This window comes from Monodon monoceros, unplaced genomic scaffold (genome assembly GCF_005190385.1).
Source record: "Monodon monoceros isolate NGI ecotype Baffin Bay Population unplaced genomic scaffold, NGI_Narwhal_1 Super_Scaffold_17, whole genome shotgun sequence".
Classification (NCBI taxonomy): domain Eukaryota; kingdom Metazoa; phylum Chordata; class Mammalia; order Artiodactyla; family Monodontidae; genus Monodon; species Monodon monoceros.
In genome coordinates this window covers 1,512,459-1,527,984 of record NW_021703773.1, presented here as the reverse complement: position 1 = coordinate 1,527,984, position 15,526 = coordinate 1,512,459, and the positions used below count along the sequence as shown (strand labels likewise).

General features: G+C 40.2%; 1 protein-coding gene across 5 annotated transcripts in view; it reads right to left on the bottom strand.

Annotated features, from left to right (window-relative positions):
• INTS10 (integrator complex subunit 10) overlaps window positions 1–15,526 on the bottom strand; it is a 36,506-nt gene that overhangs the window by 9,745 nt on the left and 11,235 nt on the right. For all 5 annotated transcript variants that reach the window (XM_029226402.1, XM_029226404.1, XM_029226400.1 and 2 more), the window contains 4 exons: window positions 7,031–7,184; window positions 5,808–5,890; window positions 4,942–5,094; window positions 2,171–2,279 (listed from right to left, as the gene is read on the bottom strand). In XM_029226402.1, the coding sequence (XP_029082235.1) occupies window positions 2,171–2,279; window positions 4,942–5,094; window positions 5,808–5,890; window positions 7,031–7,184 (499 nt within the window). The remainder of the gene's footprint in view (window positions 1–2,170; window positions 2,280–4,941; window positions 5,095–5,807; window positions 5,891–7,030; window positions 7,185–15,526) is intronic.

The window sequence follows — 15,526 nt, the reverse complement described above, 5'->3', positions numbered from 1 at the left end:
AGGGTTCTTTTGTAGTATGAAGGAGGAATCTCTTTTCTGTCGTTTTTGTATTTGGATAATCAACTGTAACAGTACCACTTACAGGATAAATTCATTCTTCCTCCCCTGAACTGTAATGCTACCAGTTTCTTCATTCTCTATTCTGTTCCTGGGGTCAATCTCTACGCCAATGCTACACTTTAAAATTAGTCTTGATGTCCGCTAGGTCAAGTCTTACCCACCTGATCTGTTTCTGTTCCACAGACATATTAATTTTTGAAGGGGTCTGGGCTATGTCTAGTTTTTTCAACCTTTTGTTGTGGAAAATCCCAAACATATAAAAAGTAAACAGAATAGTATAATGAACTCCCAATAAGTATCAAAACTGTCATGCTTTTGTCTTCTAGAAAGCTTTTAGTGTCCTAAGGAACCTACTACCAGTCTCAAAGAAATTTTCTTCTAAAAAAATGTTATCATTTAGCTTCTCCTTTTAGTCTCTCTGCTCCAGCTCAAATTAATTTTTGGGAAAAATGTGAGGTAGGAGGTGAGGATCTTTTTTTCCTCTACATGAAGATCCCTTTGTTCCAGCACCATTTGTTGAAAAGGCTTTCCTTTCTCCATTGAATTACTTTGGCGTCTTCATGGAAAATCATTTGACCATACTTATGTGGGTCCATTTCTGGATTCTCCAATCTTGTGCCAATACTGTCTGGATAACTGTAGCTTTATATTAAACCCTGCTATCAGGTAGGGTCACTTGTCATTTTGTTAGTCTTTTTCAAAACTGTTGTAGTATTTCCATATAAATTTTAGAATCAGTTTGTCAACTTCTGTTAAAAAAAGAAAGTCTGCTGGGATTTTGACTGGGATTGCATTGAATCTATAGAGACATTTGGGGAGAACTGGTATCCTAACAATATTGAGTCTTCTAACCTACAAAACATGATTTTGCACATCTTTCATTAAATTTATCCCTAAGTATTTTATGGGGTTTGATATTATTCTACTTGGAGATTCCTTGACTTTTCTACGTAGCCAAATATGTAGCTGCGAATAAAAACGGTTCTTTTTCAACCTTTCTTTTTCTTGCTTATTGTGTTTGCTAGAATCTCCAGGATGTTGAATTGAGGTGCTGACAGCAGACACCCCTGTACTGATGCTGGTCTTGGGGAAAGCATTCAATATTTCATAGTTAAGAATGATGCTGAGGAAGTTTCCTTCAATCTCTAGTTTACTAAGATTTTAAAAAAATCATGAATAATAAATACAGACATAATTGAATTCTGTCTGCATCTATTAAGATAATCTTATGATTTTTCTCCTTTAATCTGCTAATGTGGTGAACTGCAATGACTGGTTTTCCTGTGTTAAACCACCTTTGCATTTCCGGTATACTTGGCCATTATGTATTATCTTTCTTATATATTGCTGTATTTGCTTATATTTTGTTAAGAATTTTGGCATCTAAGATCATGATAGACACTGGCCTTTAATGTTCTTCTCTTGTTTGGTTTTGCTATCAGGGTTACGTTTGTCTTAAAAACTGAATTGGTAAGTGTTCCCTCTTTCTCTATTTTCTCCAAAAGTGTGTACAGGATTGGAGTTATTTCAATTTCACTATTTTTTTTCAGAAAACCGACTTTTTGCTTTATTAATTTCCTCTATTTTTTTTTCTATTTCATTAGTTTCTGCTCTTGTCTTTATTATTCCCCATTTTCTACTTGGCTTGGGTTTGACAGATTATCTTTTTCCAACTTCTAAGATGGAACTTAGATCATGACAGTGGGGCTCTCTTCCTTTCCTATGAAGCATCACAGCTCAATTTACGTAGTTTTTCAACAATGAGCAACTTGAGATAAAGCTCAAAACAGCCCGAGAGACAAGCTAAGAGATCCTTCTCAACTAAGTATTATAAGATTTCCTAGAATTGGTAAAGATAGGAAAAGGAGCTCACTGATATTCTTCAAAGAGCCAACAAACTCAGGAACTGATGAGAACTTTGGAAGAAGGACAGATGTATGGCTGCTTATGAAATCAGAGCCACGAAAAGCTTGGCGAGCACTTCGCTTCTTATACAATTTGTCAAGCTCTGCAGATCACATGGTATTATGTTGTCAGGAATTACAAAAAATTCCCAGCCTTAGGTCCTAAAGCTATTTCTATAAAATAAAAATAAAATTTGTCACTGTACCTTTTCTAAACTTGGGCTTTATTTTTGAGGGTTCTTCCTGTGACTTGCCTCCGTCCTGGATGGGGAGGACCATGTAGCACATCAAATCAAGGACCTTCTCACACGTCATCTAGAGAAGACAAGACCAGAAGGAACTAACTGAAAGTTTCTGACTGAAACCAAATCTACGTAACTAAAACCTATGCAGCACAAGTGGGGCCACCTGTGCACAGAGCTCGGGAGCATGGTCCCAGGACGCCACGTGACCAGTACTGTCTGCTTGACACCGTGTAGAAAAATAACTGAGATCAAATCCACGTACTAGACCATTCAGGGAACACTAACTCATTCTTCACTGTTAAAAAACAAAAGAACAAAACCTAAAAATTAATCAAGTATTAACTAAACTACCAAAGTGTATCACAGCACAGTGGAATCCAAAAGAAGTATGTCCCTATCTTAAGGACATTTACTAACTCACTGAATAGAAAAATTAACAAAACGGGACACATGGTGGCGGACTAAAATGTTATGTTTAGAGCATAATTTAAAACTAAGTAGAAACACCCACAGACTAAACTAGCAGGAAAAATTTCAGGCAGGGAGGTGATCTAAGCCTTAAAGGGGGGCAGGATCTGAAATATGGAAAACAGAAAAACGGGTTTTCAAAGGAGGAGAGAAAGACGACGTGGGGAAGGCTTTCTACTGGTTTTGGCAATTCCCTTGAGGTGAAGGAGGGCGTGGTTTAGGAAACAGAAATGAAACTGGACCAATGACGTGCTGCTGGATGAGAGGCGGCCCCAGGTGCCCACGGAGCAGGTGGTCTCAAGCCACAGAGAGCAGGGCATCACCTTCTGTCCACCCATCAAATTCCAGTAGTAACAGTCCGAATCGGCTGAGGGAGCATCTCCTGTGTGTCAGGCACAACCCCCTACTACCCCCATTTTACAGATGACGAAGTGGAATCTTCCCAACCTTTTTCATGTCTTGGCACTTCCAGAAAATAGTATTTGTAAGGCTGCTCAGAGCTGGCAGCAAATGATCCGGGGCTTAGCTGCCCAAGCCACAGCTAACTGCCTGGGGCTAAGGGGTCGGTATCCTGGCACATCCAGAATCACCCATGGCCACAGGGTCGTGAAGCTCCAGCTTTGAGAGATCGGCAGCTGGGGAGTTAAGAACTTGAACCCTGGAGTTAGACAGGTCACAGCACTAGTGAGTAGTGAGACCGGGAGTTAACTCAGAATCATATGGCGCCACCCTTCCTTCAATAACCACCTTCTTTCCCTGAGGGTGTGGGCCCGGGCGAAACCACCCTTCCCTGAATGACTGCTGTGCACAGGTCTGAGGCAAACTGCTAGTACTGGATTTTTAACTGTCTTACATAAACACCTGCACTTCTCTCTCCAACTCAAATTAGATGTCCTTGAAACAGGGATCCCACCCTGGGGCACCCAGGAAGTCAACACCTCGATGAAATGGAATGATGACAGCAATGTTGTAGAGAGCTGACCATAAGTTATAGGGTTGGAAAAATGGTTACAGGCAACAAACTCAGTTAAAAGCCGTGGGTTAGGGTGGTGGCAGTGGAAATAAAAGGCACTATGCCAAAAGCACTGGTGCCCCATCCTGGAAGAGACAAAAGGACCAGCTTGAGTAAGTCTCTGTGATTTGACAGGTGGTGTCTAAGGTCCAGAGAACTAAGGAAATGCACATCTGGACATGCTGAGTCCCAGCCAAAGACAGGCAGTCAGAGACTCAGGAATCAGGTAAGGTAGAAACCAAAGATGAAAGCCTAAGAGCGACCCGCACGGAGGTGGTAACAGGAGCCCTCAGAGAGAATGAGTCTGCATAGCTTAATCAAATCTACCAGTTTATCGTACGTTCCCTCGTACAATGCAGAACAGCAGTACCGTGCACGGCTGTCTAATTCTACACGACACATGTGTATCTGTGTGCATAACCATGTGCTCTCTTAAGTTCTCAAAAGGAATCAACTGAAACTTAGAATTAGGCACCTGACAACGTAAGTGATGGTAGAAAAGCATTTCAATTTTAAATGCACATACTTCACATACTTATTAACTTTTCCTTTCTAAAATTCATCATGGCAAATTGTAAATCATATTTCAAAGTTCAAGTGAAAAAATTTAATTTAGCGTTTTTAATCACAAAGTAATCAACTTAATCTCTATAGAGAGACAAGAAGAAATCCGAGTTGGTGTGTTAAGGTGTGACCTGAATCTATCCAGTTAACTGTGCGTATAAAGCTGCGCTGGTCACGCTCACCGCATGCAGGTGTTTACTGCGGACCGAAGCTGTGCGGCCACCATGCAAGGAGGGTCTCACAGCATGGAGAAGGCATACAGCTGCTCCTGCAACACCCCTAAGAGGTGTCACCACCACGTAAAAAGAGAACCTGAGGTTCAGATATGCTATTGTGAATCTCCATCTCCCACTGGGTGAAGGCCTCTTCTGTCCAAGTACAAGAGGACTGACTCACTCTAAAGGGATTCCAGGCAAGAAAGTAAAAATCATCCTCAAACAAATGGAATAATGAGCGGGAAATGTGAAAAGTATGGAAGCCTAACTTGAGGGAAGCTATAGAAAGGAGGAAATTAAACAGCATCACTAACCTTTTCACCAGCAGATGAGATAATAAAATCTAGGAAGAAAGAGCAAGCTTCAAGTAAACATGCACTGAATTAAAAAGCCACTCTGGGAAAAAAAAAAAAGAAAGCCCCAAGGTTACCGAGTGCGCCTCCACGTCCCCATGCCAGGCACCCAGTACTCACTCTGTACTCCCCCAAGGCAAAGTGGCAGGTTGCCAGCTGGATGAGCGCCCTCTGATGCTCCAAGGTCCCCTGTCCCGAGATCTGTGGCTGAGGAAGCGGTCCCTGGAGAGCTGCCAAGTGGTGCAGGCTGGCTATGGCCTTTTTATATTGACCCTTAGAAAGTCACAGCAAGGAGGGAAACACAGTGCCATTAAAGAATCTCCAGAGCTAATTATGCCCCTAGCAAGCAACCACAAATCAGGCACCTGTGCTTAATCATTTGAGGAGGAAATGGACACAGCTACAGAATCAAACAAACTTAGCTAAAGCTACATGGAGGATCTGTAGGGGGACTTCATAAATACAAAGATTTTTCTTTCTAGTCTTAATTCTTGAGACTAAATAAAATGACACAAGCTTTTTGGTAGAGTACATTTTGGATATACCACTTCTTTATGAGTATTTTACTACTAATACCATTTCTCCTCATGAAGGCTGGAAGCTGCAACCTGCCCATTTCAACAACGGGGGTTGGAAGCTCTCCCTCTCGTTACAGAATCCTCTCTCGCTTCTGGACATAAGTAGCTCGAGGACAGCAGAGCAAGGCAGCAGGGCTCCCCCAGAGCAGAGAGGAGGGGTGAGCAGTGTTTGTCTTTCACTGAGAAATAAAACTCTTACTTTTACAGAGGGGTGTGATTGGACCCCCCAAAAGTAACCCAGATGTGGGCCTGCCGTCTGGAGCTGTTCTCAGCTGAAAGTGGACCACAATCCCCTCATCAGTGAAGAAGAAACATCTGCCTTCAGAGCAGGAGGAAACGCACACACCTTCACGCTGAAGATGCTCACAGCAACCGTGGTCAAGACACAGGTACTTAAACACACATTACCTGATAGATGATCACATCGTTGAGGAAGATTCTCAACCAAAGCCAAGTATCCGTCTTCCACGCCAAACAAATTCTTGTAAATTCTGAGCAAGAATTCAAAAGCTAATTTACCAGAAATATGTAACACAGAAGCGGAGAATAAAACTGACATACCCCCCAACAGAACAATAGTCAGAGAGAAACAAATTACCAAAAATGGATGTAACTTTAGACTTTGATTTCTAAAACAATGGTCTGGACTTTCAGTTAGATAGTAAAGTTAGGGCAGAATACTTACCAGTAATATACAAGCAATAACCTTATTAGGCACCAACACTTACTAAGCACACATCATGTGCTAGCAGCTGCTCAAAATGCTTTTCACACATTACTTTATCTTTTAAACTGCTTTGCTTTCACCCAGTTAGAGTAATAAATATATGACACTAAGAGTTTCACTCATCTTTTTAAGTCGATTTATGCCTAAAGAAAAACATCCCCTCCAAAAGTCACATACCTGTTCACCATTCTAGATGTGACAAGGAGGAACTGGACGATGCAATGTTTACTTAGAAACTATGACATGACACATCAAACAAGGGGCCTGTATAGGCACGTGACAGGAGCAGGCCAGGGACAAATGTCCACTGGCCAGGAGGAAAGTAACGGCCTTGATCCCGAAGTACAGGAAAATATGCTGGTTAGCAGAGTGCTAGTGATTTCTGAGTAGTGCTGAAATACTCAGTAGTGTAAATATTATACAGAGGAAACTCCCTCTCATTTCTGTCTATGCTCAAAGCGGGCTTTCTGCAGTGTTTGGAATTTGGGCTTTCAAGCAACGGAGTCAAGTCAGGCATCACAGCACCACCCTCTGCAGCCTTAGTCACATGTGGCTGGAGGGGGCACAAAGCAGCGGGCAGAGCGACTAAAAGCACCAGACAAACCCAGCAAGAAAAAGGCCAGCAATATAAATTTTAACAGAAAGACCAACCCCCCCCCTCCAAGTCCACCCCAACCCTGATTATAATACACCCCCAGTGCACGAGCTAAGAGGTAAATGGTTATTTGAATATTTATAACTGATTAGATTTCCTGCTGAAAAAAGAATCCTATGAAATGTGTGAACTACTGTAATCAATTTAATCAGCCGTCAGTGACGACATTTCGAGTAGAATAATGAACCTTTTCGGCATGATGATTTCCCATAAAAAATGAAGTATCACAACAGGATGAGCATGCCTTACCCTTGTCAAGGAATTCCAGGGAATAGAGCAGCTCCCAGCTCTCTCTGGCCAGCTTAAAGCTTTCCAACACCTCGATGGAGTTAGCAAGTTCTGCCTTATTGACAACGATGTGACGATTCCTTCCTTTTGCTGAACAGTCTTCATCGTCTGAACTCTGCTTAGAGAATGTGAAGAACATGATTAAAGTTATAAAGATAGTCACTACTTAAACATTATTACATTTATTGTTGCCAATTCTGATTATTATATGAATTTCGTATCAAAGGATACTATCATGAGTATAATACAATTTTTTTGAATTTAACAATTTAGCTTTAAAAAGTAACATAAAATTTTCATCCTTTCACAAGTTTGATAGTTACTTTTAAAATTAAGGTTTTCTGATGATAAATTCTAAGCTTGGGCTTCCCTGGTGGCGCAGTGGCTAAGAGTCCGCCTGCCGATGCAGGGGACACGGGTTCGTGCCCCGGTCTGGGAAGATCCCACATGCCGCGGAGCGGCTGGACCTGTGAGCCATGGCCGCTGAGCCTGCGCGTCCGGAGCCTGTGCTCCGCAACGGGAGAGGCCACAACAGTGAGAGGCCCGAGTACCGCAAAAAAAAATAAATAAATAAAAAAAAAAATTCTAAGCTTATGTTGGTTTCAGAGTAAAGCTATAGAGTTAAAACTTCCAATAACTTTAAAAATATACCAATGTTATAAAAGCCAAAACTTACATTTTTACATTTAGGGATACAGCTTAATTAAGTAGCACCTGTTTTACAGTTTACTTTTTTCCAATAGGTGACATTTAATTTGCTTCCAAGAAACAGTTTGTTCTGTAGTGCAATAAAATTAAAGCCTGAGTCCTCTGAGAAATAATTAAGAGAAACTGTTACTTATCTTTTGTTCACTGCATATAACTTCTCCAATGGCCACCCAATGCAAGGTGTCTGCCCAGGAATTACATTTGTCTGCACTTACCCATTTTACTTTATAATAAACTTTCCTACATTTCTTGCTCTTCATCTCAAATAAAGCCAAAGAAAAGAGAGGGCCTCAGAGAAAGGCAACTATTGTAAATGCCACTGAGTATGGTCAGACTTTTTGCCAAAAGCAAGTAAAGTCAAAAAAGCTCCATTTCACTTTATTTTCCTGAAAATTTCTTGAATCTTTTATTCCACCTACGTCATTTTTATTAATTAATTGACCCAAATTAAATTTTCCCTGCAGATTTTTACCCCACTAAGACCGTCTAAAAATATGTACAAATAAACACATCTATGAAACAGAAACAGACTCACAGACATAGAGAAGAGACTTGTGGTTGCCAAGGGTGGGAATGGGGGAGGGAAGAACTGCGAGTTTGTGATTAACAGATGCAAACTATTATATATAGAATGGATAAAAAACAAGATTCTACTGTATAGCACAGGGGACTATATTCAATAGCCTGTGATAAACCATAATGGAAAAGAATATGAAAAAGAATATATATGTATAACTGAATCAATTTTCTGTACAGAAGAAATTAATACAACACTGTAAATCAACTGAGTTTTTTAGATTCAATAAAATTTTTAAAAAATATGTAAAAATATTTCACCTAAAAGCTCCAATCCTCATAAACAAAACCAACAAACCTCTAGCCAGGCTCACCAAGAAGAAAAGAGAGGAACTAAATAAAATAAGAAATGAAAGAGGAGAAATAACAACCAGTACTGGAGAAACAAAAAAAATCATAAGAGAGTACTATGAACAGTTATATGCCAATGAAATGGACAACCTAGAAGAAATGGACAAGTTTCTAGAAACATACAGCCTGTCAAAACTTAATCAAGAAGAAACAGATACTCTGAACAGACCAATCACTAAAACAGAATCTGTAATTAAGAAAACTCCCTGTAAACAAAAGTCCAGGATGAGATGGCTTCACTGGGGAATTCTACCAAACACACAAAGAAGAACTCATACCAATCCTTCTCAAACTCTTCCAAAAGACTGAAGAGGAGGGAACACTCCCAAAGTCATTCTATGAAGCCACCATCACCCTGATACCAAACCAGACAAAGACACTACAAAAAAAGAAAATTACAGGTCAATATCTTTGATAAATATAGATGCAAAAGTCCTCAACAAAATATGAGCAAACTGAATCCAACAATACACAAAAATAATCATACACCAATGATCAAGTCAGATTCATTCCAGGGTCACAAGGATGGTTCAACATAACACTAATCAATCAATGTGATACACCATATTAACAAAAGAAAAGACAAAAACCACATGATTATCTCAACAGATGCAGAAAAAGCATTTGATAAAACTCAACATCTGGACTTCCCAGATGGCGCAGTGGTTAAGAATCCGTCTGCCAATGCACGGGACACAGATTCAATCCCTGGTCCGGGAAGATCCCACATGGAGCAACTAAGCCTGTGCGCCACAACTACTGAAGCCTGCGCACCCTAGAGCCTGTGCGCCACAAATACTGAGCCCATGTGCTGTGACTACTGAAGCCCGTGCACTCTAGGGTCCACGTGCCGCAACTACTGAGCCTGCATGCTGCAACTACTGAGGCCCACACGCCTAGAGCCCATGCTCCACAACAAGAGAAGCCACCGCAATGAGAAGCCTGTGCACCGCAACAAAGAGTAGCCCCTGCTCACTGCAATTAGAGAAAGCCCTTGTGCAGCAATGAAGACCCAATGCAGCCAAAAAATAAGAAAAAAACAAAACAAAACAAAACTCAACATCCATTCATGATGAAAGTTCTCACCAAAGTGGGAATGAACATATCTCAACATAATAAAACCACTTACGACAAACCCACAGCCAACATAATACTCAATGGTGAAAAGCTGAAAGCCTTCCCACTAAAATCTGCAACAAGACAAGGATGCCCACTCTTACCACTTCTATTCAACACAGTATTGGAAGTCCTAACCCAGCAATTAGACAAGAAAAAGAAATAAAATGTATCCAAATTGGAAAGGAAGAGGTAAAACTGTCATTGTATGCAGAAGAAATGATACTCTATGTAGAAAATCCTAAAGACTCCACACAAAAACTATTAGGACTAATAAATGAATTCAGCGAGGGAGCAGGATACAAGATAGATATACAAAAATCTGTTACATTTCTTCACATTAACAATGAAATATCAGAAAGTAAAAAAAATAATAATCCCATTTAAAATCAGGTCAAAAAATAAATAAACCTAGGAATAAACCTAATCAAGGAGGTGAAAGACCTATACACTGAGAACTCTAAAACACTGATAAAGGAAACTGAAGATGATTCAAAGAAATGGAAAGGTATCCCATGCTCTTGAAATGGAATAATTAATATTGTTAAAATGGCCATACTACCAAAAGCAATCTACAGATTTAATGTGATCCTTTATCAAATTACCTATGACATTTTTCAAACAGCTAAAACAAATAATCCTAAAATTTACATGGAACCACAAAAGAACTAGAATTGCCAAAGTAATTCTCAGGAAAAAGAACAAAGCTGGAGGCATAACCCTCCCAGACTTCAGACAATACTACAAAGCTATAGTAATCAAAATAGCATGGTATTGGCACAAAAACAGACATACAGATCAATGGAACAGAATAGAGACCAGAAATAAACCCAGACACCTCTGGTCAATTAATCTTCAACAGAGGAGGCAAGAATATACAATGGAGAAAATACAGTCTCTTCAGCAAGTGGTTCTGGGAAAGCTGGACAGCCGCATGCAAATCAATGAAATTAGAACACTCCCTCAAACCATACACAAAAATAAACTCAAAATGGCCTAAAGACTTATATATAAAACATGACACCATAAAACACCTAAAAGAGAACATAGGCAAAACATTCTCAGACATTAATCATAGTAATATTTTCTTAGATCAGTCTCCCAAGGCAAAAGAAATAAAAACAAAAACAAACAAATGGCACCTAATCAAACTTATAAGCTTTTGCTCAGCAAAGAAACTCATAGGAATGCAAGAGATTTCTGTGCATCAATTTTGTATCCTGCTACTTTACCAAATTCATTGATTAGCTCTAGTAGTTTTCTGGTAGCATCTTTTTGTTTTGTTTTGTTTCTTGTTTTTTTGTTTTTGGTGGCATTGGGTCTTCGTTGCTGCACGCGAGCTTTCTCTAGTTGATGTGAGCGGGGGCTACTCTTCATTGTGGTGTGGAGGCTTCTCACTGCGGTGATTTCTCTTGTTGCAGAGCACAGGCTCTAGGTGTGCGGGCTTCAGCAGTTGTGGCTGGCGGGCTCTAGAGTGCAGGCTCAGTAGTTGTGGCGCATGGGCTTAGCTGCTCCGCAGCATGTGGGTTCTTCCCAGACCAGGGCTCGAACCTGTGTCCCCTGCATTGGCAAGCGTATTCTTAACCATTGCGCCACCAGGGAAGCCCTCTGGTAGCATCTTCATGATTCTCTATGTATAGTGTCATGTCATCTACAAACAGTGACAATTTTACTTCTTCTTTTACGATTTGGATTCCTTTTATTTCTTTTTCTTCTCTGACTGCTGTGGCTAAAACTTCCAAAACTATGTTGAATAATAGTGGTGAGAGTGGGCAACCTTGTCTTGTGCCTGATCTTAGAGGAAATGGTTTCAGTTTTTCACCACTGAGAACAATGTTGGCTGTGGGTTTGTTGTATATGGCCTTTATTATGTTGAGGTAGGTTCCCTCTATGCCTACTTTCTGGAGCGTTTTTATCATAAATGGGTGTTGAATTTTGTCAAAAGCTTTTTCTGCATCTATTAAGATTATCATATGGTTTTTATCCTTCAGTTTCTTAATATGGCGTATCACATTGTTTGATTTGCATAGCAGGATACAAAATTAATGCACAGAAATCTCTAGCATTCCTATACACTAATGATGAAAAATCTGAAAGTGAAATCAAGAAAACACTCCCATTTACCACTGCAACAAAAAGAATAAAATACCTAGGAATAAACCTACCTAAGGAGACAAAAGACCTATATGCAGAAAACTATAAGACACTGATGAAAGAAATTAAAGACAATACAAACAGATGGAGAGATATACCATGTGCTTGGATTGGAAGAATCAATGTTGTGAAAATGACTATACTACCCAAAGCGATCTACAGATTCAATGCAATCCCTATAAACTACCAATGGCATTTTTCACAGAAGTAGAACAAAAAATTTGTATGGAAACACAAAAGACCACGAATAGCCAAAGCAATCTTGAGAAAGAAAAATGGAGCTGGAGTAATCAGACTCCCTGACTTCAGACTATACTACAAAGCTACAGTAATCAAGACAGTATGGTACTGGCACAAAAACAGAAAGATAGATCAATGGAACAGGACAGAAAGCCCAGAGGTAAACCCATACACATATGGTCGCCTTATCTTTGATAAAGGTGGCAAGAATATACAATGGAAGAAAGACAGGCTCTTCAATAAGTGGTGCTGGGAAAACTGGACAGCTACATGTAAAAGAATGAAATTAGAACACTCCCTAACACTGTAAACAAAAACAAACTCAAAATGGATTAAAGACCTAAATGTAAGGCGAGATGCTATAAAACTCTTAGAGGAAAACATAGGCAGAACGCTCTATGACATAAATCACAGCAAGATCCTTTTTGACCCACCTCCTAGAGAAATGGAAATAAAAACAAGAACAAATGGGACCTAATGAAACTTAAGAACTTTTGCACAGCAAAGGAAACCATAAACAAGACCAAAAGACAACCCTCATAATGGGAGAAAATATTTGTAAACAAAGCAACTGACAAAGGATTAATCTCCAAAATTTACAAGCAGCTCATGCAGCTCAATATCAAAAAAACAAACAACCCAATCCAAAAACGGGCAGAAGACCTAAATAGACATTTCTCCAAAGAAGATATACAGACTGCCAACAAACACATGAAAGGATGCTCAACATCATTAACCATTAGAGAATTGCAAATCAAAACTACAATGAGGTATCACCTCACACCAGTCAGAATGGCCATCATCAAAAAATCTACAAACAATAAATGCTGGAGGAGGTATGGAGAAAAGGGAACCCCTCTTGCACTGTTGGTGGGAATGTAAATTGATACAGCCACTATGGAGAACAGTACGGAGGTTCCTTAAAAATTTAAAAATAGAATTACCATATGACCCAGCAATCCCACTACTGGGCATATATCCTGAGAAAACCATAATTCAAAGAGTCATGTACCACAATGTTCATTGCAGCTCTATTTACAATAGCCAGGACATGGAAGCAACCTAAATGTCCATTGACAGGTGAATGGATAAAGAAGATGTGGCACATATATACACTGGAATATTACTCAGCCATAAAAAGAAATGAAATTGAGTTATTTGTAGTGAGGTGGATGGACCTAGAGTCTGTCCTACAGAGTGAAGTAAGTCAGAGTGAAAAACAAATACCATATGGTAACACATACATATGGAATCTAAAAAAAAAAAAAGTGGTTCTGAAGTACCTAGAGGCAGGACAGCAATAAAGACACAGACATAGAGAACGAACCTGAGGACACGGGGAGGGGGAAGCATAAGCTGGGACGAAATGAGAGAGTGGCATGGACATATATACACTACCAAATGTAAAACAGATAGCTAGAGGGAAGCTGCTGCATAGCGCAGGGAAATCAGCTCGTACTCTGTGACCACCAAGAGCGGTGGGGTAGGGAGGATGGGAGGGAGAGATGCAAGAGGGAGGAGATATGGGGATATATGTATATGTACAGCTGATTCACTTTGTTATACAGCAGCAAGTAACACACCATTGTAAAGCAATTATACTCTGGTAAAGATGTTTTAAAAAAAAAAGAAAATCGTAAGCAAAACGAACAGACAACCAATGGACTGGGAGAAAATATTTGCAAACAATGCGACCAACAAGGGAGTAATTTCCAAAATATACAGACAGCTCATGCAGCTCAATATCAAAGAAACAAACAACCCAGTCAAAAAATGGGCAGAAGACCTACACAGACATTTTTCCAAAGAGGACAAACAGATGGCAACAGACACGTGAAAAGATGCTCAACAACACTAATTATTTGAGAAATGCAAATCAAAACTACAATGAGGTATCACCTCACACTGGTCAAGATGGCCATCATTAAAAAGTGTACAAATAATAAACATTGGAGAGGGTGTGCAGCAAAGGGAACCCTCCTGCACTGTTGGTGGGAATGTAAATTGGTGCAGCCACTATGGAGAACAGTATGGAGGTTCCTTAAAAAACTAAAGGTAGAGCTACCATATGATCCATCAATCCCACTCCTGGGTATATATGTGGAAAAGACGAAAAGTCTAATTGGAAAAGGTACGTGCACCCCAATCTTCATAGCAGCACTATTCACAATAGTCAAGACATGGAAGCAACCCAAGTGTCCACCAACAGATGAATGGATAAAGAAGATGTGGTATATATGTACAATGGAACACTACTCAGCCACAAAAAACAATGAAATAATGCCATTTGCAGGACCAATGGATGGACCTATTATACTAAGTGAAGTAAGTCAGAGAAAGACAAATATTATATGATATGACTTGTATGTAGAATCTAAAAAAGACACAAATAAACTTATTTACAAAACAGAAACAAACTCACAGATATAAAAAACAAACTTATGGTGACCAAGGGGAAAGGGGGGGCGGGGGGAGATAAACTAGGAGTATGGGATTAATAGATAAAAACTACTATATATAAAATAGATAACCAACAAGGACCTACTGCACAGCACAGGGAACTATATTCAATATCTTGTAATAACGTAGAATAGAAAAGAATCTGAAGTTGTACACCTGAAACTAACACAACATTGTAAAACAACTATAGTTAAAACAAACAGAAAAAGCTCCAATCCTCAAGCTAAACTCAGAAAAAATTGGCACCTCCCTCCCACTACCCACCTTTCTCCCCATTCGTTGACAGCTGGGGACCCTCCCCGTCCCACCCTAGTTAGCTTCATATTCTTATCCCCTTAGTAATGACACACACCCCAATTCCTTTCAAAACCAAAACCATCTGTCAGGCATCTTAGCTCATTGGGGCCACATGTGGGCTACACGTGGGCCATCTAGTGAGATACAGTAATAGGAATGGTGTGTTCATCGCCGTGGCAACTCTTGGAACACATTCCTGCCTCAAAATGAGATCAGGAGTTTCTGGAAGGGCCTCAGATGTGGTGGGGATAGTGTGGAGTTCCAAACAGTCTGTAAAATTTAGAGAAATTGATTTCGAAATACAGAAATGCACTCTGAGGCTCTGCGGGGATGCTCTGAAGCAGGAGTCTTGACCTCAGGGAAGGTACACGAGTGTATGTGGTGGAACACCCTGCCCACAGGGAAGACTGCCCCCGGCTCCAGCTGCCTGGCAGGCACTTAGGCTGCGGGGAGAATGTCCACCCCACTGCAGGGGTGGGCCTCCACAAGGGCCAGCATTATCAGAGACACCAATTATTAAAGGGAAGTCAGACATCTGGATAGTGAGAGAAAGCT